Below are 24,109 nucleotides of genomic sequence, written 5' to 3'. Positions count from 1 at the left end.
CCAATTTGATGGCCACCACTGCCTCTTGGAGGAGCAAGTTCCATAGTTTGGCTGTGTGCTGTGTGAAGTATGTTATTTTATCTGTCCTAAATCTTTGCATCACCGGCTTCTGTTTAAGCTAATGATGAAAACGAATAGCTGCATTTCAACAAGCCCTGGCGAGCACAGCAAGCCAACTTTAGCAGGTATTGGCTGCACTGTGGGGTTCCTCATCAGCTGTTCACTGTTTACAGGAATCCCACTGGGATCAACTGTACTACAGAGTTTACAATGTACAAACCAACTCTACCTGCCACACACCTGCTGCCACATGGGTGATGGGGGGAAAGGAGGGTGTGGCTTAGGGAGCCAAACTGCAACCTATGCTGGGTCCTATTACACGAGACATAGGCAAACACGGCCCTCCAGATGTTTTGGGACTACAACTCCCATCATCCCTAGCTAACAGGACCAGTGGTCAGGGATGATGGGAGTTGTGGTCCCAAATCATCTGGAGGGCCGAGTTTGCCTATCCCTGGATTACGCCCATGGGCTCAAGCTTTCCTCACCCCCTGGAGTAGACATTACTCTGCCAGTCTGAGCAAGCTACACCGGGAAATCCTTGGACCTAGGAATAAGCAATTTCCTGTGTTGCAGTCCCTCAGCCTAGGCTACCTTACAGCCTTGTGGTGAGGATGAAATGTACACTACCTTGAGTTCCTTGGAGGAAAGACAAAGAGTGTGTGTGTGTGTGTGTGTGTGTGTGTGTGTGTGTGTAACACATACGTGTGTGAATCTTCATTGACTGATGGTTTTCTCAGTCTTAAAAACAAAAAAATGCAACGGGAAAGATAGTAATCCACAGGCCTGACTTTGCTTAGGTATTGAAACCAAATTTTATTTTGGAAAATGACATCACACGCACCTTGCAAATGTACACTTAGATGAGAAAAAATGCATAACAAATACTGAGAGCAAAAGCTACAGAGTGAACAGGTCCCTCCGCTGCATGGTATCCAACCACAGAAACAATCCAAGAGAGGTGAGGAATGGGAGGTGGAGTATAACAAGCAATAAAAACAGTTCACAACACTTCACAGGGGTGGGGTTCTAATGAAATGAAAAGTGGCTTTGTAACATCAAACCTCCTAAGAAAGACTCCTACAGGGGAGGAGGCATAAGACGCATGGATCCAGGGTACATCCGTTTGGGTTTGTCTTCTGTGCAAGTCCCATAAAAGCCACTAGTTAGTGGGCAGAACCACAGGTTCTAAGTCTTTGCTTGTTATGTTCTTTATCGACGCAGGAACCATGTTAACTAGACACATGAAATAATAAGCCCTCTTTGATCACAGAAAACTGTTGAGGAGGGAACAACTTTATAACTCATAGCGTTCCTAAACTGCACTGTTACATTGGATTCTCCCTACTCCAGAATTGGTGTATGAAGATCTGCTAGATTATTTACATTATTATTATTATTATTAATTATTATTATTAATATTATTATTTTAAAAAATAACCTCACCAAGACAACAATCCTGAATTGCACTGGGTATAATGCTCTGATGCCATGGAGAGATAAAATCATAGCAGGCTGCTCTTGGGAGGGGTTAATGGTACAATACAGAAAGGCAGCTGACTGAACAGTGTCTGTATGTTACAAACGTTCACAATCAGTGATGGTTTAGGTTTTGCTCTGTCATTTTCTCCATGCCCTTATCTTTAACTTAAAACCACGAGAGACTGAGGGAAAGCAAGGGAAAGTGATTTAAAACCATGAGATGTCAGTACCATGCATTTACTCTCAAAAGCTTGTTCGATAGCAAGCTAAAATGTCTACAACTACCACCACTAATTGACATCTGCCAACTAATTATCCTAGTTCTACCTCTACCCATGGAGCTGAAGCTTTTTTTATATAATAAAAAAGGAATCCCCTCCCCCCAAAACGTCCATCAATAAAATTGTTTTCTGTACAAGTTGAATGGCACATTTTTTAAAAATGGACAGAATGCTAAGCAACCCACCACAAATGTAGAATGCGGAATCCGTTCAAAACATGCACTGTAAGAAAGGAAAGAAGAATCATTGGTTTAAAGCTGCAATATATTACAAGAAGATGTATGTGAGGTGACTTGGTGTGGAACCTAAAATGATAATTTGCCATGTGGAAAACTTTTCCAAATCCCCAAGTGGTATGTCAAGCGTGAGAGTAGATTTACCTGACTGAGACCAAGGCGCTTAAAAAAGTTGAAGAATAGAATTGTCTCCTGCTGGGGTCCTTATTGAACTCCAGAAGAGTTCATTTCCATGAAGAGTGGTCCAATGGCCACAGGAACAAGGAGGTTGTTACCCATAAGCCCAAAGTTTTATGTGGTTTCCCGGTGGTGAACAGCCTGAGCACAGGGGGTACAGATCATGCCACTGCACTCATGCAAAACCACTCCTGGAAGCTACTTCCTTCATGTGGCTACAAGAGTGGATGACTTTGCATGGGGAATGTAGCCACTGTCACTCAGGTGATATTCCACTCATAATAGAACAAACATGCACAGCATCAGGCTGCAAGCTTCATAAATGGATGGAAGGTGTGACTTCAAAGCAAGTGGAGTCCTATCTGATCTTAAGTGATAAAAGATATTCACAATTGCTGTCAATGGAAAACTTTAGCCAACTGGCAAATGCTTGAGCACCTCCATGCTCAATGCTGGCTTCAGGTTTGGAGGGCTCCTCAAGAAAAATGGTTTCAATGCACACCTCTTTCTGAGTGGGCCCATTTCCTCCTTGGCCGTGTCCTTATTACCAATCAGCTCATCTTTCTCCTCTGGATACAATCCTCACAATCAGCAACATAGATTAAGAGAATGTAAGGTAGGCAGAGCCTAAGCTCCATTTCATTACCCCAGAATGGAGGAAAATGGACAATGATGGCGAGGAGGAGGAAGAACAGCAGGGTCAAAGAGCCCCTTGCTGAGGTGTGGACCTTCACAAATGCCCGATGAAGCCAACCCCTAACACCAGCCCTGTCCCTAAAAAATGGTTGGTGTCACACACAAGCTCTCTTGATCATAAAATGTATTGAAGGTTCCCCCTTTATTGTGCAAAAATTGATGTGATCTACATTTAGGTCAGGCGTGGGGACTTTTTCTTCAGCCTGAGGGCTGCATTCTGGAGGTAGCATGCCAGTAGTGGACAGAACTAGAGACAGATGTGGATGGGACAACAAATCCTCTTCTCTCACACACGCAGACACACACAACTCCGCATCCTCCATCCCAGCAAGTGGCACTATTGCAGTTCACAGACAGATTCCAGCCAGGTGAAGACACTAAAGTAGAGAGCAGAACAGGGCTGGTGAGGAGATGTGGTCTGGGGAGAACAGTGTGGCCTGAGGTTCCCCATCCCAAATTGAGGTCATTTAACTTTCCTATTTTCTCAGGTTGCCTATCTACCAAAATGAGTGGTTTTCATTGGGATGGTGTTTTGGCAAACCAGATTTGTGAGGCTTGGGGAAACTGATTTCATGACATGGTCTCAACATGTGTTGCTTTCTTTCTATGATGCAGTTCCACATGGATGTTCCTCAGAGGTGATTGGGGGGGGAGGCATCTTAATGAGATGAAAAACATCTTGAAGATCTGCTAAAAGGGACGTGATCTTTGTTGGACCAAAAGGAAAAAAGGAAAATGCAACCCAGTTTCCAGCTACATATAAACCATGAAAATCCTTCCTCAAATATATCATATTACTCTGCATAGGCTTATGAAAACCTATTACACCTGCTAAAGAGAGACAAAAAAAATCCCCACCCTTAATTTAATTTAATTCATCCTTTTTACAAACACTCATTTATTAAATATGTCATTTAAACGAAACAAAAATTGCCTGACTCTGTAAAATACAACAGCTTGCACAAAGGAGATGACCTTCAAGGTTCTGTACAGGGAGTTTAAAGTATGCCAGCTAAACTTTAACTCCCACCTTGAATTATTAACCCTTTAAAATTCCCATGCTCTTTTATTCTAACCCCACCCAACACAAGAACAACTATAGAAGAAAATACATTATGATCTCTTGGTTATATTATATTGCAGCTTTTAATTTTTTCATGAATGAGAAGAATCATATGAAATCAGCTCAGAAGCTCAAGCCATCAGGATTTGTTTTAGCTGACTACTTCCCTGGACACAGTCCACTTCTCAAAAGAGCTATAGATCAGATTCCAGAAAGCCGTATGTGTCCCATGCAGATAGTACTGTGAGATTGCTACTACAGCTATTTCTGTCAATGTGCAGCATGCTTATGGTTAAGAACACTGGTGGTGAGCAGCACCAATGAATCCATATTGGACCTCCCCCTCTCCCCCCCTGTGCTTCTCAAAACTCTAATCGGTAAGGCCATGGTTCTCAAAGGGTGTGGCAGGAGAGGATGGCAAGTATGGCAGGAAGATTCAAGGACAATCAATACTCTATTTTGGGAATGATGCATGTTCTTATGTAGCTGCATTGTTTTATACTGTCTGGATGTCCCATGATCATATTATAGTGTTCTATGTTACAAATCAAGCACTGGTGGGAGTTTTTTCTTTTTGTTTTCCAATGTATTTCTTATCAATAAAAAAATCCGGTGTAGCACGAGTAAATTTTTATTCTGAAAGTGATTTGCAGTTTAAATGAGAAATTGTCTAACAAATTATTTCTGCTTTAGAATATGACCTGTTTTGTGGTTACTTGTGAATATGAATGGGGGAGAAAATTGGTTCACATTTTAATGCAGACCTACCTAATTTGCCCTCTCCTCACCCCCACAAAATTGTACAGTCAGTCAAAACAGGCAGAACATGGTCTGAGGCAGGTTCCAAGTTTGGCAGCAGGAGGGAAATGAAAACGAGCTCTGCTGGATAAGACTACAGTTTCACCCACTCTAGTATCTTGTTTCCTACACTATCCAATCATATGCCTTTTGGAAGCCAATTAGCTGGGCATGAAGGCTACAGCCCTCTCTCACTGTTGTCTCTGAGTAGCTGGCATTCAGTTGCATACTGCCTCTGAACCATAGGGGTTCCATATACCCCACATGGCTAATAGCCACCAGCAATCCTATTCTACTGATGATTTTGTCTAGTCCTCTTTTAAAGCCATCTAAACTGCTGGCTGTCACCATGGGTAACAACTGTGAATTCCATAAATGAATTGGGTATCTTGTAAAGAGATGTTTCATTTGTCCTGAACTAGGAGCACCAATTTTGTTAATTTAGTCATCTGAGCTTCTTGTTTCTGCACAGAGGTGGACTCACTGCTTTTTTTTGAAAGCATCTCTGCTTTGCCCCCAACCAACTCAAATGGTCAAAATAAAGACCGTGAGGTTTGGCAGTGCCAATCTGATAAATAGTTGTCAACACTTTTTCTCTTTTAAAACATTTCAGTGATGCAGTTTTTGCTGTATACAAGTTGTGTGGCAGCTGTGGGCTCTTTTTGTGTGATACCCCAGTTGGTTTGACAGGATGTGGAAGCATCCAGGCTGAGGGCATATGAGGGAAATTCTCTTATGGATGTCGCCATGCATGCAAAGCAACCGCAGAAAATGCAAGATCTGGAGGCTTTATAGCTATATCCTATCAGGGAGAATATGGTGGAGAGGACAGCTGAGATGGATGTGAAGAGAACAAGTAAACCCCAAGAAAGGATTTTGCTAAGGAGGAGGAAAGAGGTATAGACTGCAGGAAGGGAATGAAAGAAGGAGGTTCTCTTACCTCATCAAGGACTGAGGAACTGGTATGGAAAGAAAAGGAAAAAAGAGGGAAGATTTAGGGCTTTAAGCTGCAGTGGCAAGCCAAGAGAAGATGCTAGAACTTGGGGAAACTCTAGAGATACATAGAAAGAGGTCCTGAAATGAAACGTGGTAGCCAAACTTGCTGAGCAAGAGTCTCACCGGAAGATAAGAAACCATCCAGAGTTCTAAATCCTAGGTGTTAATGCCACCCTCTTGTTGAATTTTCCTTTTGAAAGATGGCTGAACGTTAGACATCTGCAGCTGGTGTGTGCATGTGTGTTAAAACAGAAAGCAAATTGTGACAGCTGCATGGTGAGCAAAACTTCTCTGGGTGTGCTTTTTTAACAAAAAACTTTTAAGTATAGAGCTCCAGTTTCTTACATATGTCCTTTCAGCATATATACAGATGTTAGGCGCTCAAATAGCTTTAGGGCAGATGGTCATCTCACACTTCTAGCTGCACTCTCACGGAAACGTGCCAAGTCTTAACAGATTTAATTTTAAATATTTACAACCGATTTTGGGTCACTGTAAAACAAAAGCAGAGATGAATGTCCTAAGAGCCAAACTTTATGGGATGGGAGCATTCCACGTTGAGGTTGTGGGATCTGGATCAGGGTTGTAATGGGGCAGGAGTGGGGATAGAATCCTTTTCCCCAACGCCATGGCCTAAATATGAATCTCCCAAACAAAGGAAAATCCCTCCGCCTCTGCAGTTAATGGCAGCATTAGAGGAAATGATTTAAGTTGGTGAATCAGTATGTCTGTCTGTCTGTTTGTATATAGAGACACTCCAGATGTCCTTTTCATTGTGCATTTATGACGATTTGTGCTCATGATGGTATTGGGGCAAAGATACCCAGTCCTGCTTCCAATACTGTTTGTACCTGCAAAAGCTTTGGGGTGAACATACTATTTTGTTTCCAGTCAGTGCATGTCCTGTAACTTACTGCTGAAATCCTTCCTGCTGAAATCCTTTTTATACCACAAATGTTGCAGGGTGTGTATGTGTTCCATTTTTGTTATAGCACCCTTCCAGATGGCAATAACATTGGGGAAGCATCACAAAACAACTTACAAAGTAGAATGGTGTGTGAATGACCCAGCATAAATCCATCACTAATGCACTATTATTGCACCCAGTCTGCTGCATAATACACCTGCAAAACAACCACTAGTCTTAAGCATTTCAGTATCTATTATTTCAATTTCTAGCCCATCCTTCAGAGAGTTCATAGAATTGTAGAGCTGGGAGGGACGGGAAGGCCATCTTGTCCAACCCTTGCAATGCAGGAATCTCATCCATGATAGATGGCCATCCGACCTCTGCTTAAAAACCTCCATGGAAGGAGAGCCCACCACCTTCCAAGGGAGTCAATTCTACTGTTCTGTTTCCAGCACACCCTTCAGTCAGTTTTGTTCCCAGGGTGGGTTAAATATACAAGGCATAACTATCAGTAGCATAGCAGACTTAGACTGTCCCTTATCCCCAATCCTGTAGATTCCAATCCCAAGGTTTAATCTAGTCCAGGCATGGCCAAACTTGGCCTTCCAGCTGTTTTGGAACTACAATTCCCATCATCCCTGACCACTGGTCCTGTTAGCTAGGGATGATAGGAGTTATAGTCCCAAAACAGCTGGAGGGCCAAGTTTGGCCATGCCTGATAGTCCAACCCCCTGCAATGAATCAGTTAAAGAATCCCTGACAGATGTCTGAGGCTATGTCTGAGAATATAAATGGACTTGATTTTGGATTACAGCATCCTTTGAATGATTCCAGTTAATCCTTGGTTCAAAGGCACACCTCCTCCAAGGGAAATTTAGCAGTGACTTTTTGCAGCAGAATCAGTGCAGTAGCCTTGTCGTACAGAATTCTGTGTGGAAAATTTAAACAAATTTTAAAAGAGGGAGGAGGAGATGGCAGACTGTTGTTTGAACCCTGCTATATTAGGCCAAAAGCCCTGCTATATTAGGCCAAAGGCCCATCTGGTCCAGCCTCCTGTTCTCACAGAAGACAACCAGATGTTCCACTGGGAAGCCACAACACAACAGAGCACAACGGCACCCTCTCCACTCTTGATCCCCAGAAACTGGCAATCAGAGACATGTTGCCTCCGACACTGGTTATAGGGCTTGCCTTACCATTAGGAAGAGTAAGGCAATTGCCTCATTCAGGAGATGGTGCACCTTGGATCCCCCTGGCAATTACTGTTGTGAGCCACAGGTCTCTCAGGCACCTCTTAAACCAACCTGCTGCCCTCAGGTGTGGTGGAGAGCAATATCACATTGTTGTCAGTATTTCAGTAAGATTCATCTGCCAGTGCAGTCAGCTTCTGCACTGAATGGGATGGTGGGGGTGGTACTTCCTTGTCCTTTGCCTCAGGCCAGCCTTGTGTTTGGCAGTGGTTTATAATTAATTTTACATAAGAACCTGATAGTGGGGGAATAGGGAGCTGATGAACAACCCCAGCAACTACCTAGAACTATTTCACCCTTTATGTACACAGGCAGCTCCACTTACTGGGCAAAAATGAGAAACCACTAAGAACAGAACAGAAGTCCTGTACCTGGATCAGGTCAGTGACCCATCTAGTCCAGCATTCTGTTCTCACAGTGGCTAACCAGATGCCTGTGGGGAATCTGAAAGCAGGACATGAGCACAAGAGCACACTCCCCTCCTGTGGTTTCCAACAATTGCGATTCAGAGGCATGCTGCCAGTGACAGTGATTAGATCAGAGGTTTCTGAGCTGTGTTCCAGGAACTTCTGGAGGTCCTTTAGAACTTAGTTACAGTTGTTCAGTGAGAAAATAAGTATTAGCAGCCAGGCATTTCCTAGAGCTTGCCATCTGTTCCCAATCTTCTGGCATTTTCTCTAACTGCAGAAGAATGTTGTGTGTGCTCTAGGGAGCCCATGGCTAAGCTTGGGGTAGTCTCAACAACATGCCCAATGGTGGTGCCAGCGGGTGCCTGCGCAAGCCACTCAATAAATGCTAGACAGCCATTATAATGTCACTTGTGGCCCTAATGTAGCATCAGTCAGAGGTATTGTGGGAAACGAAACATTCAATTCAAAGTAAAACAGGCCTTCAGGACTCCCAATGCTCAGCATTTATCAGAGCACCACTGCTGCCCAGCATAAAACCATCAAATAAGCCTGCTACAGGAGCATTGGCAGTCCATCAGCAAACACTTTGCCAAACATGAAGCTAGCCCCAGTTCCAAGGTTTACTTTCAGTTCACATGGGATGATAGTGAGGCCCCACAGACCTGTCCAGTTGTTGTTTTTTGTGTGTACAATATTTGCACCCTAGAACACGCACAGCATCCTCTGAAATGTAGAGGTTCCTCAAGAGATTAGCCAATGTAGAAATGGTTCTCCCCAGAGATATGGAAAACCACCCTCCTAGACAGTCACTGCTGGGTTAGTGTTAGTGTTGAGACCACCCACCTCATGTGCTTGCATCAATGAATCAGGTATAAGAGAAGTGCCCTGTAATCCTTCTTTCTTTCTTTTCAAATAACCTTTCCAAGAGTTAAGAGCTGAACACACCTAGCATTGTACACACTGCTATTCTGCATGCATTTTTTATTTTTATTTTTGTATAAAGACTCATGCAACATCAACTATACAGGCAGTTTTACATCCGACATGGTCACTGATTTCTACCTACAGTTCAAGAACGTTTACCTGAAGAATTGCTTCTAAAACCTGGGAGTCTGGCCCTTTACCCTGTTTCACTTTTGCAGGTCTGAATGGCTTTTCTTTTCCTTGTGGGAAAAAAAGATCTACCTTCTCTTTCCACTAGGCTGCTGTATATTTGCTTGCTGATGCAATGCGTGGCAACACAAACTATTACAAAAGCCTCATCTTGCCAGGCCCTTATTCAGAAGAGCGATGTGCATTATTGGAGCACATCAGGCAAGGGAGTCCATATTGGTCCAGGCTCTCAGATATGCCACTATTAAGTGCAATCAAAGAAAAATGCCTATATCTGTATTACTTGTTTAAATAAACACATTGTTGTTGTTGGTAAATGGGAAACATACTCCATGTAAACAATGTTCTACTTAAGAATATAAGAAAAGCCCTGCTGGATTGGACCAAAAGCCCAACATTCTACCAACAGGGGCCAGCATCTGGAAAGCTTACAAACGGGATGAAGTCAACAGCTTTTCCCAACTGTTTGCCTCCAGCATTTGACATTCAGAGGTTTATTGCCTCTGGGGTTACATGTAGCTATTGTGGCTAACAGCATTAGCCATCTAGCTTTGTCTCCTGTGGACATGAAGAAGAGTGGAGAACAGAGTATAACATTCAAAAGACTACAGTATTCCTGCCAATCATAGGCTCAGTTTTTGGGCCTTGCACAAAACCAGCAATCAAATGGACTGTACCCAATTGTGTGTAGGATCTGTTTTGGGGGGTAGGGGACAGGAAAAGGAGAGGTGGTGTGTGTTCTGTATCGCGGATCATTTTCTTCCTGCTTATTGAAATACTGAAGATTGGATTGTACAGTATTACAAAGACCTTTAGTTCCTGGATGGAGCAATATTTGCATTATTCCTCCATATTACTAAGGAACAGTGCTATGGTGGAGTACTGCTTCCCTATCATATTATAACAGAAACAATTCCTCAGTTCCACATTCATCCAGTGCATGCCCCCGGTCACACTCTGAGGGGCAATTGGGAGCAGCCTATCAAGACTGAGAGGAGAGAGAACAGGAGATCAAACATCACAAGTAAAACACATCTCCAAGTAGACTGGAGTGTGGGCTTAAGCAGTTCACAATCTATGCTACGCTCATGCCCAGGATTCAGAGCCTCATATGGTACACAGTGCCCCTCTGTGAGGGGTGAGGTCAGTGAGCATACAGAGTTTGCTGCTTCTGGTGCTGACAACTGTGGGTATGAACTGGCTCTGTGTCAGGGCCACTTGGCAGCTTTAGCAAGCAACAGTGCCTTCTAAGTTAACCCCAAGAAGCCATCACTGGAATTGACCAAAGAAACCTGACAATCTTTCCATAGTCTTCCTCAATACTAGTCCCTAGGAGGTCATAGACAGCACTTTCCCACCAGATGATCCAAAAATATTTAACAGCATCAACGAAAGGACTCACTGGCCAACCCTCCCAATCCCTCCCCATGAGGTAGAGAAAGTATTACTGTCCTTATTTGACAGATACGGTAAATTGAGGCACAGAGAAATTAAGAGACCTGCTCCAATTCATACACCAGATCTGCCAGATATCAAACACACACTGGAATTTTTTTTCCTGTAGGCCTTCCCTATGCTTTGTCCTCAAAGCCAGCCTTCTCCACAGTGATCTGACCATTGAACTTACATGAATGCTGAATCTTCTGAACCAAAGTTTAGATAGCTGTGGCTAAACAATGGCATAGAGGTAAGGAAACCCTAGGTTTTAACTGCTTGGTTCAACAAAGGGTAGATCCTCACTTGCCCTTGTGATGCAGGGTCTTTACTAAAACTGCAGCCACTGGGTAGTCTGAAACCTTCTATTTTAAAAATTATTAAAACAAAACTGCAAGCTTGGCTTATCCACATTGCCACATGAATCACAAAGATGCCAGTGGTAAGGAATGCAAAAGCTAACCACCAAATACCAACTTTGGGCCAAGCATTGTCTTCCTCTAATAGCCAAAAGTTGTTGTAGAGTTAAGTACCCCAGTGTGAAGTATTATTTATTATTAGAAATTTCCATATGCCTTTCGACTTTATGCAAATTGCCCAAGGTGGCTCACAAAATGAAATTTCAAAATGAAAACATAACCTTATCAAAAGTACAATTGCTGCAATACATTCTAAACTCACAACGGTTTGCAAATGAATCTAAAGGAGAGTGGGGAAAGCAATCCCCAAGGTTGGTTATATGGGTATTGCTCTGATAACATTTTGCAAGATTATGGAGAGCTTATTCCTACAAATAAGGAATAATGCAATGCACAGTATTATCTGGTACGTGTATCCAGACCCAGTAAATAAAATGGCCAGGTCTGTATAAAACTGTGAACTTTGCATCAATGATTATTTTTAAAAAATTGAATGGATTCCTTTTCTTCCCATTTCACTATAATGCACTGCTTCAAGATAAAAGTTTATAATACCGTATCATGAACATCCTAACAGTTCTACAGTCTGAGCATCTGGCCATAGTTAGAATTATTGAAATACAGAAAATTAAAAACATAACCTTAAGCATGTTACAAACACTCTCAAAATATTAACCATTTTGAATTAATTGCGATATCCCACCCCCACCCCATGCAGACCCCTCCCATTTTATGAACCTCTGATGTCAGTTTGGCAGTGACTTCAAAACACTTACTGTGTTGAACTTTTTTTTGTATATTTTAAAATTTTGTTTCTTTTTTAAAGCAAAAGAAAGTCACCAGTTTTCTTTTTTTAAAAAAAGGATATTGAAGAACTGACTCTAAGACACAGCTAACATTATTTGTTTTCCTCTATAAAAGTTGTGTGGATTTCTTGTTATTAAAAATTAATAATAAGCTGAAGGTGTTAGACCTGAAAACAATTTTTTTTCACAGTGTTTTCAGTGTTGGCTGTTTGCAAGGCATTGATAGTCTCCACAGAGATAGAGAGATACCATTTCAGTAACTTCATATCAACCAGACCATGTTTATTGCTGGTCATATGTATGTATATATAAATGTACGTATATGTGTGACCAATGGCCTCAAAGCAGAGGGCATTGAGGGGCAGTGGAGCCATCATTTCTGCAGCCATGGAGTGCCTCAGGACCAGGGCTGGTTCCATATGATCAAAAATGTGTGTGGGGGGGGAGCTGATGGTGAGGATGGGCAGGTGGTAGGACTTGAGTATAGGTGGAAGACAAAGGATTTGAGGATAGGGCCAAGGTGCTCAGATAAAAGGAAGCAAAGACAGGGCTGAGAGCATGGATATGGTGGGGTGTTGAGGTGAAGTGGAGAAGGAAAAGATGGGGCTTATGTGATTTGGAGGGAGACCAGACAAAGAAGGAAGAAAAAGGCCGAGCACATTGGAAGGGTTGAAGTGAGACAGAAGGGGAGGAAAAGATGGGGCTGAGGTGATTTGGGGCAATTGAAGAGAATATGGTAGGGTGAGGGGATGAGGCCAAGGTGAGTTTTGCTCAGCTGAGGTGGGTTGGGAGATTGAGGTGCAACTGAGGAAGAGGAAAAGATGGAGAGCAGAGTTGGCAGGCAGAGCCAGCAGGGTGGCTTCCCAAATCCCACCCCGCTAGAACAACCTTGTGTGTTTATTAGAACATATCCCTGTGTCCTATTTGAGGAGAAAATCACGATATGTAGCTCTTTATTTCTTAGCATTGTCCAATCACCCTTGTACTTAAATGAATGTTCACAAAGAGACAAGAGTTGCCTCCCACTGGCTGTGAGTTAACATCAGACAATATGCAGGTGTTAAACTCAGAGACCCAGCCTTGGAAACAGGTCTGCTTTTGCAGAGTTGCTGGTATTCATTGGTATTTGGGGGTGGAGGGAGGTGCTGGTGGATAGACCTGTTTCCACTCTTGGGCTTTGGACAGAGTTGCTAATGGAACATTTGCAAAAGAAAGTTGTCACCTGACCAGCAGCCAAATAAAAAAAGCCAGTACATTATAGGGTGTTTTTTTTAAGAAAAGGAAACGCTTGGGCTAAAATGTGTGAGAAGAGCATGAGGATTCAAGCCTTCTGACTTCAAGCTGCCAATAATGGCCACTTATCTTTCCTATGAAGTTACTCAGATGATCGGTATCCCTTTATCTCTGTGGATTCATAGGTGTTGGTTTTGTGGCACAGAGGATAAATATAGGAAAGGAAAAGAAAAGACATAACTTTTGTATCCTTGGATTTGCACCAGTGACCTCTCTGCTCCTTTTGGCAGAAGTGTGGTGCTATATCTAAAATGGAGTGTGGACACAGGGAAGGGGGTTTCTTTACATGGAGTCTCCAAGGGAATCAGAGTCGTCCAAGGATAGAGGCAGGTACAAGTCCTGTAAGGAGAAAGGGAAAATGTGTTAACTCCCACAATTAGCCTCTTCTGCATCAATGAAGAACTGCTTCAGTGACTCAGTGCACAAATAATCATTGCAGACCTAGGCCCAATCTGCAGCATACATTTAAAGCAGTGTCGTACCACTCTAAACATGGTTTCCCCCAAATAATCCTGGGAACTATAGTTTGCTAAGGGTACTGAGAATAGTTCCCCTTACAGAGTTACAATTCTCAGAGTGGTTTAAAAATCTATTCCTCTTTCCAGGGAATTCTTATTTTAACCCAAATCTTTTTTTAAACTGCTGCTTCCCCTCCCTTCATTGCCATCTCCTGATCACTGTACTCAAACCTCTTCCATGGTTAAAAAATGCTACATTTCTCTCTCACTTTTGCTCCATTCTTACTTTATTCAAACCTCTGCCATTGTTTGAAACTGCCATTTTCCCTCTGTGTCTTTCCATCTCCACTTTATTCAAACTTCTGTCATTGTTTAGAACAGCCACTTCTTCCCCTGTCAGTGTACCATCCTTCTCACTATACTGAACCTTCTCTGTTCCATTCCTCAGCTGCCTCACGTGAGAGAGCTAAAGGATGCAGGGCCCTCAAATATTCCATTGTATTAAGGTACTTTACTCAAACCTTTGCTGTTTAAAACCATTATTTTCCTCTCAGCTTTCTCTATCCTTGCTGTATTCAAGCATCTTCTGTTGCTCTAAACCACCACTTTTCCCTTCTCACTTTCTCCCACCCTCATGTCATACAAAATCAGGATTGTGATGTGGCACTACAAATCCTGAAATGGGAGCTATGTGATGACAGCCTTACATTTTTATGTATCTAGGAAGATATCTGCCTCTGTTGGTGAACTGTTTTTTCACATGATCCACCTGTCACTGCAAATGAGAACAACGCCATCACCCTATGTTTGTAGATGAGTTTGCATGCAATACCATGATCTGATGTAGGAGCATGGGAGGGAAAATTAGAAGACCCTAGAGCTGCTACAGGCAATCCTGTCCCAGAAGGCTACTGTGACAGCACTAGCAAAATACAATCATACAGTACTTTACAGCTGGCAAAATGAAGCATTAATCTCAACATTTTAAAAAGTGTCCTTATAAGGGAATAGCAATATGCCTGCTAAAGCTTTGTAATTATCTGCGTGTCTTTCATTGCTTAATGGAGTAGAATTGCCAGTATTTGAGCATTTTGATGAACAAAAAAGATACAGTGGGGTGCTTGGTATGCCCAGTTTCCACTTCCTTGTGGACAGAGACACACACCTCCCCCCCCCCCGCCGCCCAGTTCCAATAAGTAGTGATGTTGCCAAAGTCCAGATTTTCTGGCTTCATAGTAGGAATTTGGGTGGCAAGTATAGCTTGATCCAAACACAGCCTTAAAAAGTTCTTTTCTGTCTAGTACTTTAATGGTTTTCCTGCGTTTCAGACATGAACTTTTTATAGTGCCAGGGATTGAATTTGGGATCTTTTGCATGCAAAGCATATGCTCTACTGCTGAGCATGCTTCCAGAAGTTCCCCAAATTTTGGTGAAGCTTTTCTCCATATTTCACTTTAAATACTAAGCACAAAGGAAGAGGTCTGCTGGAGTTATGACCTTCTAAAGAATCCTGTCAATCTTACATTCGGACATAATTGGAACAAGAAGGTGTGAACATATAGCACCAGTTCTGGATTAACACCAGTTTAGGATGCCTTTCCTGATCTCAAGCCCACTTCCTGATCTGCTCTTCATCTTCCTAGGGACCAAGTGGTCATGAGTGCTGTTACAAGGGCATCTTTAGCAGCATTAGGAAATTTGTCACTCCAATGCCCATCTGTCCCAGTCAGCATAAAGAGTAGTCAGGGATAACAGTTAGCAAATGGGGCTGCCTTTGAAGACTGTGTGGAAACTACAGCTACTGAAGATGTGGCAGCTAGATGGTTAACTAGGAAAAGAAGGCATGAGCATATAACACCTATTCTGTCCTAACAGCACTGGTTGCCAGTTGGTTTCTGGGTTCCAGTCATAATGCTATTTTTGACCTTTAAAGCTTTATATGACTCAGGACTACTATACCTAAAGGACTGCCTTTCCCCATATAAACTCGTCAAGAATCTGAGATCATTATCTGAGGCTCTTCACTGCATGCCACCTCCAATGGAGTGTGGGGGAAAAAAATAAGCCTTCTCTCTAGTAGTCTCGTGTTTATGGAATAGTCTCCTCAAGGAGGACCACCTGGCACAAACCTTAAAATTGTTTTAGTGCCAGGATTTTTAATTTTAATTTACTGACATGCTCTGCACTTTGTATATTTGCATTTTCAATTCTCTGTACTTTGAGGTTTTGAAAGCTGCTTTTGGCGCAGCTCATTGAGCAAAAAGCAGTATACAAGTAAACTTAGTCATAGAAGCATAGAATCTTAGAGTTGGAAGGGACCCCAAGGGCCATCTAGTCCAAACTCCTGCAATGCAGAAATCTCAACTAAAGCATCCATGACAGATGGTCATCCAACATCTGCTTTAAAACTTCCATGCAAAGAGAGTCCACAACCTCCTGATCATTCAGGCATGAAGGGGCTCTGACAGGGTCCTAGAGTTCTCCTTCCTCCTTTCCAAGCACTTAAACTGGCGTTTTAAGGGTTGTGGGGACGGCATCAATTGGTCTCCTGCAGGGCTTCATATAACTAAGGTCTGCCCCTGATACTGTATTGTTAAATCTTCAATGAATGCATTTAAAGAACCCAAACCTCATCCCAGCTACCTAAAATCTTCTGTAAGCTGGTAACAGCACCTGCTCCACCATGGTCCACTACAGCCTACAGGTGACATAGTTGGAGTACCTCCCTTTTTCATAGCCTTTCTGGTGCTTATCTTTCCTTGAAAATCTACACCTTCCAGAAAGTGAAACAGACAGGTGAAAAAATGAAATGCTATGTGAACGGAATGCTGATGAAATGTGGGGAATGAATAGGTTTAGGACCTAAAACCTTTACTTTTGGTTTCACTGGTGAGCAGAGGGAGCTTGTGGTACTGTGTTTCAGAACATATTTCTGCTACAGTTTCAATCAAAACCACCATTCAAATGAAGCCCCAGGAATGTTGAACAAAATCATCATTAGTGATGGATGCAGTTAATACATAGAGCCATCACATTCATTTCAGTTCCTTTAGATTCATGTATAAGCATCACTTGCTCAAAGGAACTTTTATTGCCCCTGAACTGTCGTCCTTTTCACTGATCTTAAGAAGACATTGTAGAGGTTCACCAGGGTCTCACTTGGCTGTATCTCATTATGAAGGCAGCAGCAAGTTCCTATAGAAAATATACAGTGGGAAAAATCTGGGCAGAGGAAACACACACAATTAGGATTCGAATTTTTTTTTGATGTAAACTACCATCTCTGAAAGCTCCTGCTGACTGACTGTCCTTATTAAGGGCTGGTTTGCACAATACTTTTTTGGTCCCTGCAAGCATTCATGTGGAGAAATAGAGTGTTAACGTCAGAGAAAGAGAAGTCAGGAAATTGCAACAAACCTGTAATTAAAGCCTGTATTTAGGGAGTCTACCCTCATGGGTCCATTTCACTTCTGGTCAAATACGAAACGTATCCAGATTAGCTATTTAGAATAATCTAAATAGGTCCAGAGGTCTGGAGAGGATGTTTTGGAAATTGATCAAGTTTATTAATCTGGATAATTTATGAAGGAGATTTCCTGAGGTGGGATGTTTGCTCATCCCAAATCAATGGAAATCATTTGCAGTAATGTATAACTGGCAACAATTTCCATGATTTGGGGGCTTGGGGGGCTTGGGGGGCGGAATGCCACAACAATGACAAGAGTATTCTTAGGCCATTGTCTGGAGTAGAAAGTGACTATGATCACAACATATAAAGTCTCTATTCTTAATCAATCAACACTTTCCATTCATTTCAGCTTTCATGATACAATATGCCTTATTTCCTGCTCACCCAAGAAATACAACAGATGACTATATCTGCTGTACATATAAATGAAGAATGTACCTTCCAGAATGACAATCATTTTTATAAGTATCTCTGTCTGTATAGATATTTGAAAACATTAGATATCATGCACAAAAACATGTATGTGTATGTGTACACACACACACACACACACACACACACACACACTGTATGTTTGTTTTCAAAGGATTTCAGTAAGCCTTACATTTTACAACAATCCTGGAAGGTCAATACACTATTCTTGCTAAAATGTAGATGGACAGCTGAGACTAATGACTCATTCAGACTTCCTTTTGTGTTGCATTTCTAGGCACGGCCCCAGGCTTTAAAGCTCCATGTCCAAACAGTTTTGTTTTGGTTTTTTGTCCCAGCACTTTCCCTGGGAGAATCCATGTTTTGCCACCAAATCAAAGCAAACGGCAATTGGGTTTTCTATGCATTGCCATTTGCTCCAATTCAATGGTAAAACACAGAGTCTGGACAAAAAACCCACAAAAACCCCACACTTGGACACAGAGGTTTAAAGAGTGGGTCTGTGCCTGGACAGCATGGCGCAATAGCAATTCTGTATGAGGGCTCATCCACTTCCACTTTCCTCATGCCTAGAAAGCACAAGTCTGAGCTGTTTCCCACTTGTCCTGTGCTTTCTAGTCATGGCTTCAAGTGGTTTTGCCTTTTCCTTTCTGCTTTCCCCCAGAGAACTCACTCTTAAGAGCTAAATTGGAGCAAACATCAATCTGCAGAAAACCCAATTTGCTCCAATTCAGCGCTGAAGATCAGGCTTCCCCGGGGGAAACCAGCACAGAAGAGTGGGTGAGCCCTAACAGTTGATTGCACCACCAACCAAAATGTCAGCCCCATGCAGAATCAAGCATAGAGATCCTTTATAGTTATTAGACTGCAGCTGAGCCAGTGACTGCCTTACCACCATCTGGCTATTTCAAGTGGAGCAGTCCAGGTACTCCTCCCACCCTCACAAACTCTTGCAGTGGTGCAGGCAGGTAATAATCATGTAGGAGGTTTAGTAAGGTATAAGAAACGTAATACCTTGTGCTTACGGAGGCTCCCTGGGCTGGTGGGTGTGGAGATTGGAGACTGCTTTGATTTGGGTGTGGACAGTTGGCTGCTTGATGTTCCATTGGCTGTACAAAGCAAAGGAGAAATCAGCAATGAACAAAGACAATATATATATTTTAATGCCTATTCAGTTTCCCATTGAAACGTTCCAGTTTATGAAGCATAATTCCAAAATAGAACTTTTAAATCATGATTTGCTAGTTCAGATGAAGTTTCTTTTCCAACCTCACAGTTGAGGTATCTGTCTGTCTGTCTACACATCTTTTGCTTTGCAAGTGAAAGGTCATGTTTTTGAAAACATGACTTAGGTGCTGCAAGAAGGATAGGAAATGCTGAGTTTGAAATAGTTTTGATTGAATTGTTTTTATTTATTGAATTTAAATCCTTCCTCCCCTTCCAAAGAAAGATAAGATTGGAGCTGAAAATTGTGCACTTTAAATTTGCACTTTAACACTTCTTTCACTTCATCAGCACAATGCACTTTTGCAAAGTCACAGAAAGGTATTATTCCACAAAAGGGGAAAAAAATCCAGGCCAGTAGATCTTCCATAGAAAATCTTTATATGTCATTAGCAGATAACCTTAGCAGTTTCCCCTCCCCTTTTTACTTATCTATAACTTTGTGAACACATCAATGTATTTTGCCCCACCTGGAGTTGAACAGCAAATCTTTCTCTTTGTCCCCAATTCTTGCCAACATATCTTGTCCTCAGTAAGATGGTAAACCTGTATCCTAGTGGTACCTCTTTAGGTGGCAACTCAGCAAACTTCCAAAACATTCGAAAACCAAATTGTGGCTTCTGATTGGCTACAGGAAGCTCCTACAGCCAATCAGAAGCCACAGAAGCCTCATCAGATGTTCAGGTTCCAAAAGAACATTCGCAAACCAGAACAATCACTTCCAGGTTTGCGGCTTTCGGGAGCCAAAACGTCTGGGTTCCAGGGTGTTCGACAACCAGGGTACGACTGTACCAAAAAATAAATATATATTTAAAAATCCCTCCATACTGAAAGCTGGGTGTTAGGCAAAGGGTTCTGCCCTAGCTAGTTTTCTATGTGCATGGATTTATTTATACAGTATATGCATTTGTACAGAGAAGTATTCAATCATGTGAGGTACTATCTATAGATAAAGTTGTAGTTCAGTGGCAGAGCACATGCTTTACACACAGAAGGCCCCAGTTTCAATCCTTGATATATACATTGAGTTGGGAAAAACTGTTACCTGAAACCCTAAACTGCTCTTGCCAGTCAATGTAAATACAATATTGAACTGGGTGGACCAAAGGTCTGACTTGAGTCACATCCACATCATACATTCAAAGCACATGGCTTCACCCAAATAATCCGGGGAACTCATAAGAGCTAAAGCTCCCATCATCCTAAACAAACAATAGTTCCTATTTTTCTTTGGGGTGAGGTTCTATGTGCTCTGAATGTACTGGTTCAAGGAAAATTCCCCAACATCTTCTCAACTTGGTTTCCTAAACTATAAATACAGGTTTACCAGCTCTGAGAGAAGTAGGATTAAGTCTACAAAGAAACTCTCTTCTTTCTATCACATGTGCTATAACAGCAATGTATATGTATGGACTGTCTATATTGATATATATGCTTATGGTGGATTATTCTTATTGTTAATGTGAGTGGATCTTTCATTCTTTCTTTCCTGTTATATTTGCAATAAGAAGCTCACCTGCTGATCTTGGGTTAAAAACGCTCACGTTAACCTGCCTCATAGAGTTGTTGTAGAGAACATAAATTGGGGGGCCGGGAAGGCAAATATGGGATGAGGGCAGGAAAACAATGCAATATTTGCTACATTATATACAGACCAGAGCATTAAGTAATAATCTAGAAGTCTCCTTTGCAGACTATCCAGACCGCAATAGATCCACTTGTAATAAGGATTCTTGGTAAACATTCAAAAGATCAAGCCAGGCAGGCATTCTGTGGGTGTTTTGCTAGATCTTGCAGTCTTGTGAAAATGCATCCCTTTCTCTGCAGGCCTTTAGGGAAGCAATGAATGAGAAGCACCCATCCAGATTCTCATTGGCTAGAAGATCGTGCCTTCCCCATTCAGGCTCAGCCTGCTAGACACTAGCATGAGAAGGTCATGTTTTAATTTAAAATCAATGTCCTATGGATCTTCCCCCTGGTACTTGCAAAGGGCATGGGAATGTTAATTGGCCTTAAAGCAACATGGAATCCTCTCCACATCACACAACGAAGGTTTGATATAGCTAGGAAGCTGAGGTTGGAAAGTCAACTGGCAAAGACCAATTAGTACAAACTAGTGCTGAGCTAAAAAAAACCCCTAATTTTTGTAAAATTCTCTGCCCACCATGAAAGAGGAATTATTTATTCCTGCTTTGGACATGCTATGAGGTGCTTGATGATGTGTGTGTGTGTGTGTTTTCTTTATATTTGCCCTCATTCCCAGTTTGAACTCCACAATCTCCCTGACTGTCCTTTCTGGAAAGCCGATGAGGATTTTATACAATGACATGGGCTTTCCCAGAAAATGAGGAAACCAAACCTGTGGTGTGCAGACCAATAAAATCTCTCACCGCTTGGAGATGAAAGTGTATGTATGTAGCAATATTTTACAGAAGTGTTCGAATATGGATCAAATAAGAAAGTGTATTATTTGTAGTATTTGGAACAATTTACATATTTTATTGAAAGGAGAATAGAATTCAGTTTATATTTTGGTTACGTTTTGGTTGCAAAATGATTCTACTGTCTTTGAAAGTAGTTCTAGCGTCTTTTTGCCTCCCCTACGTCTAATTAGATGCATTAGCTTTATTAAAAGTAGGGCGTTTGAGGCCTTCCTTTGTATTGAACTTCATTATAGAAAATGATTAATTTTCCTAATGGTGTCGTTTTGGTTACACTTGGGGAGTCTCTGCTCTCTCTCTTTTTTTATTTGGGGGTGCCTCTTACAACACCTTTGAGAACACCTGATCTAGGTTGAGCCTTGAAAGAAATCTCCTTTTGTCACGGTATAGTTACAATTCTTGATTGGTTTGTTATTTGCTGTAATGAAAATCTGCACGGGCATTTAAAAAAAAATATGTTTTTGATAGACCCATTGAAATTAATAGACATGACCAACATAGGACCATTCATTTTAAAGGGTCTGATCTGATTACATCCTAGTAGGATGCAACACTCTGCCACCAATAAATCATACATTTAAACTTCTCTGTAAAATCTTTTAGTACTGATATATATTGGGATGAAAAATACATCTAACTGAATGATGCTACGTTTGTTTTTTGCAGGGCTGGCTAAGAAGCAAGCTTTGGTCATATCTGGGTATGATTTCAGACTGATGCATGAAATAATAGCAGAATGAATAGGTCATTATGGTTCAAATAAAACTTGGAAGTGGGAATAAATAACACTGGTTGAAAGCAATCTTATGAAATCTCATTTTAAAGACTCCAAGCTTCTCTATTAAAAACAGAACATTTCCCTGTTTCTCATAATCCACAGTGCAGCTGATCACTTGTGAATGCTTTGGGTCAAGTAATTGCTTCTTACATTAGGTCCGCGTGTACTTTTAAAAGGGGTTGGAGCCCACTAAAAGCATAAGAGGGGAGGGGCCAGATTAATGGAATGGAGTATCCAGGAAAGGGATACAGTGGTGCCCCGCAAGATGAATGCCTCGCAAGACGGAAAACCCGCTAGACGAAAGGGTTTTCCGTTTTTCAATGCGCTTCGCAGGACGAATTTCCCTATGGGCTTGCTTCGCAAGACGAAAATGTCTTGCGAGTCTTGAGATTTTTTTTCGCTCCCCCCCCCCTTTTCTAAGCCGCTAAGCCTTTAATAGCCTTTTAGCAGCTAAGCCGCTAAGCCTTTAATAGCCGCTAAACCGCTAATCGGGTTGCTTCGCAAGACGAAAAAAACCGCTAGACGAAGATACTCGCGGAACGGAATAATTTCGTCTTGCGAGGCACCACTGTATGTAGTAGCTCTGCAGCAATCCATGCTATAACATGATGTTGCAGGTAACACTTGTTTCAGTCTATTGGGGTCTTTGATGATTTATTGTTACAGTAGAGATTGTGGATTGATATACTGTGGTCAAGTGGCTTACTTTAAAGAGGGCAGTCCTCTATTGGAAGGGCTGCCAGGTCCAAGCCTGGATTAAAAAGAAAGAAGGGAAAGAAGAGGGGGGGGGGCCTTGAAGTTGCCCATCCACAGTAAGCAACTGGACAGCAGACTAATCAGGCGCACAAGCCACCAGGTCACACTCTGCCCCCACTGTGGTGAAATGGATTGCATCTTTACAACTGTACATATTATATTCAATTATATCTTTACATTTTACGTTTGCATCTTTGTATAAATTAACCTGTGCAAATTCAATGCAAATCCCTTTTCCCCTTCATCCCCTTTGTTTTATATAAAAATATTTATAAATCACTTAGTATCTAAGTGTTGTACAATATAAATTTAGCAATGCATTACTGACTACCCTAGCTGTTTTGTGATGCATTTTTGTTTTAGTAGGCTGTGAACAGCTATTGGAGGGCTAGTCCTGAAAAGGCAGCATGCAAATGCTGAAAGGTTGATGATGGTGGTAGTAATAATAATAATAATTGACAGCATCCATGTACAATGCAAAACTACCATACAAGCTGCAAAACTGGATAGAAGCTAAGGGGCTTTTTTCTCCTGTAGGTGAAGAAACAGCTGTGACTTCTCTATAAACAATATGTCTGATGTCATCACCAGTCTTAAAATTTCAGTCACTGGCATGACTATAGCAAGCATCACTAGTGCTGGTATAGATTAGGGTTAGGGTGGCAGAAACACTGAATGAATAAATTCACCTAGACACTCTGTTCCTTATACAAGCAAAAACCAGGAAAGATATTCAAAGATTCAGATGTTTTACACTCATCAAGCTGAGCTTATTTCCAGCCTAATATTCTTTTTTCGTTAGGTTTTGGAACAGACGTCTGGGTCAAACAAAAGACCAAATGACTGTAACATGTAAGTGTGAGGAATAAGTTGTCAAGACATGTCACAGATGAAAAGTTTCAGGAATATGCTGTTTCAACCAAATAAAATACATAAGCATCCCACAAAAATCAGGCCAGATAATGTTTTATTCATGGTGTCCTTATTCAGCACCATTTTTTCTCTTCTCATGTGTCTCTTCCAATTTGTTACAAATCAAAACTTACTTAGCCTATTTGTCATTCACGTAAAAAAGAAAAGAAAAAAAGCAACCCCCCAAACCAAACATTGCTGTTTCATACTAACTA

The 24,109-nt window shown here is 41.7% G+C and overlaps 1 protein-coding gene across 4 annotated transcripts in view; it reads right to left on the bottom strand.

The window, feature by feature from the left end:
• Positions 1-851: 851 nt before the first annotated feature.
• DCX (doublecortin) overlaps positions 852-24,109 on the bottom strand; it is a 113,603-nt gene continuing 90,345 nt past the window's right edge. For 2 of the 4 annotated variants that reach the window (XM_080990555.1, XM_080990557.1), the window contains exons 6-7: positions 18,795-18,892; positions 852-13,763 (exon numbers count right to left, since the gene is read on the bottom strand). In XM_080990555.1, coding sequence (XP_080846681.1) covers positions 13,707-13,763; positions 18,795-18,892 — 155 coding nt within the window. In that variant the 3' untranslated portion in view covers positions 852-13,706. The remainder of the gene's footprint in view (positions 13,764-18,794; positions 18,893-24,109) is intronic. The other 2 variants (XM_080990556.1, XM_080990558.1) reach the window with 1 other exon arrangement.

Source organism: Podarcis pityusensis (genome assembly GCF_964106645.2).
Source record: "Podarcis pityusensis genome assembly, chromosome: Z".
Lineage (NCBI taxonomy): Eukaryota > Metazoa > Chordata > Lepidosauria > Squamata > Lacertidae > Podarcis > Podarcis pityusensis.
This window is presented reverse-complemented; position numbering and strand designations above follow the sequence as displayed.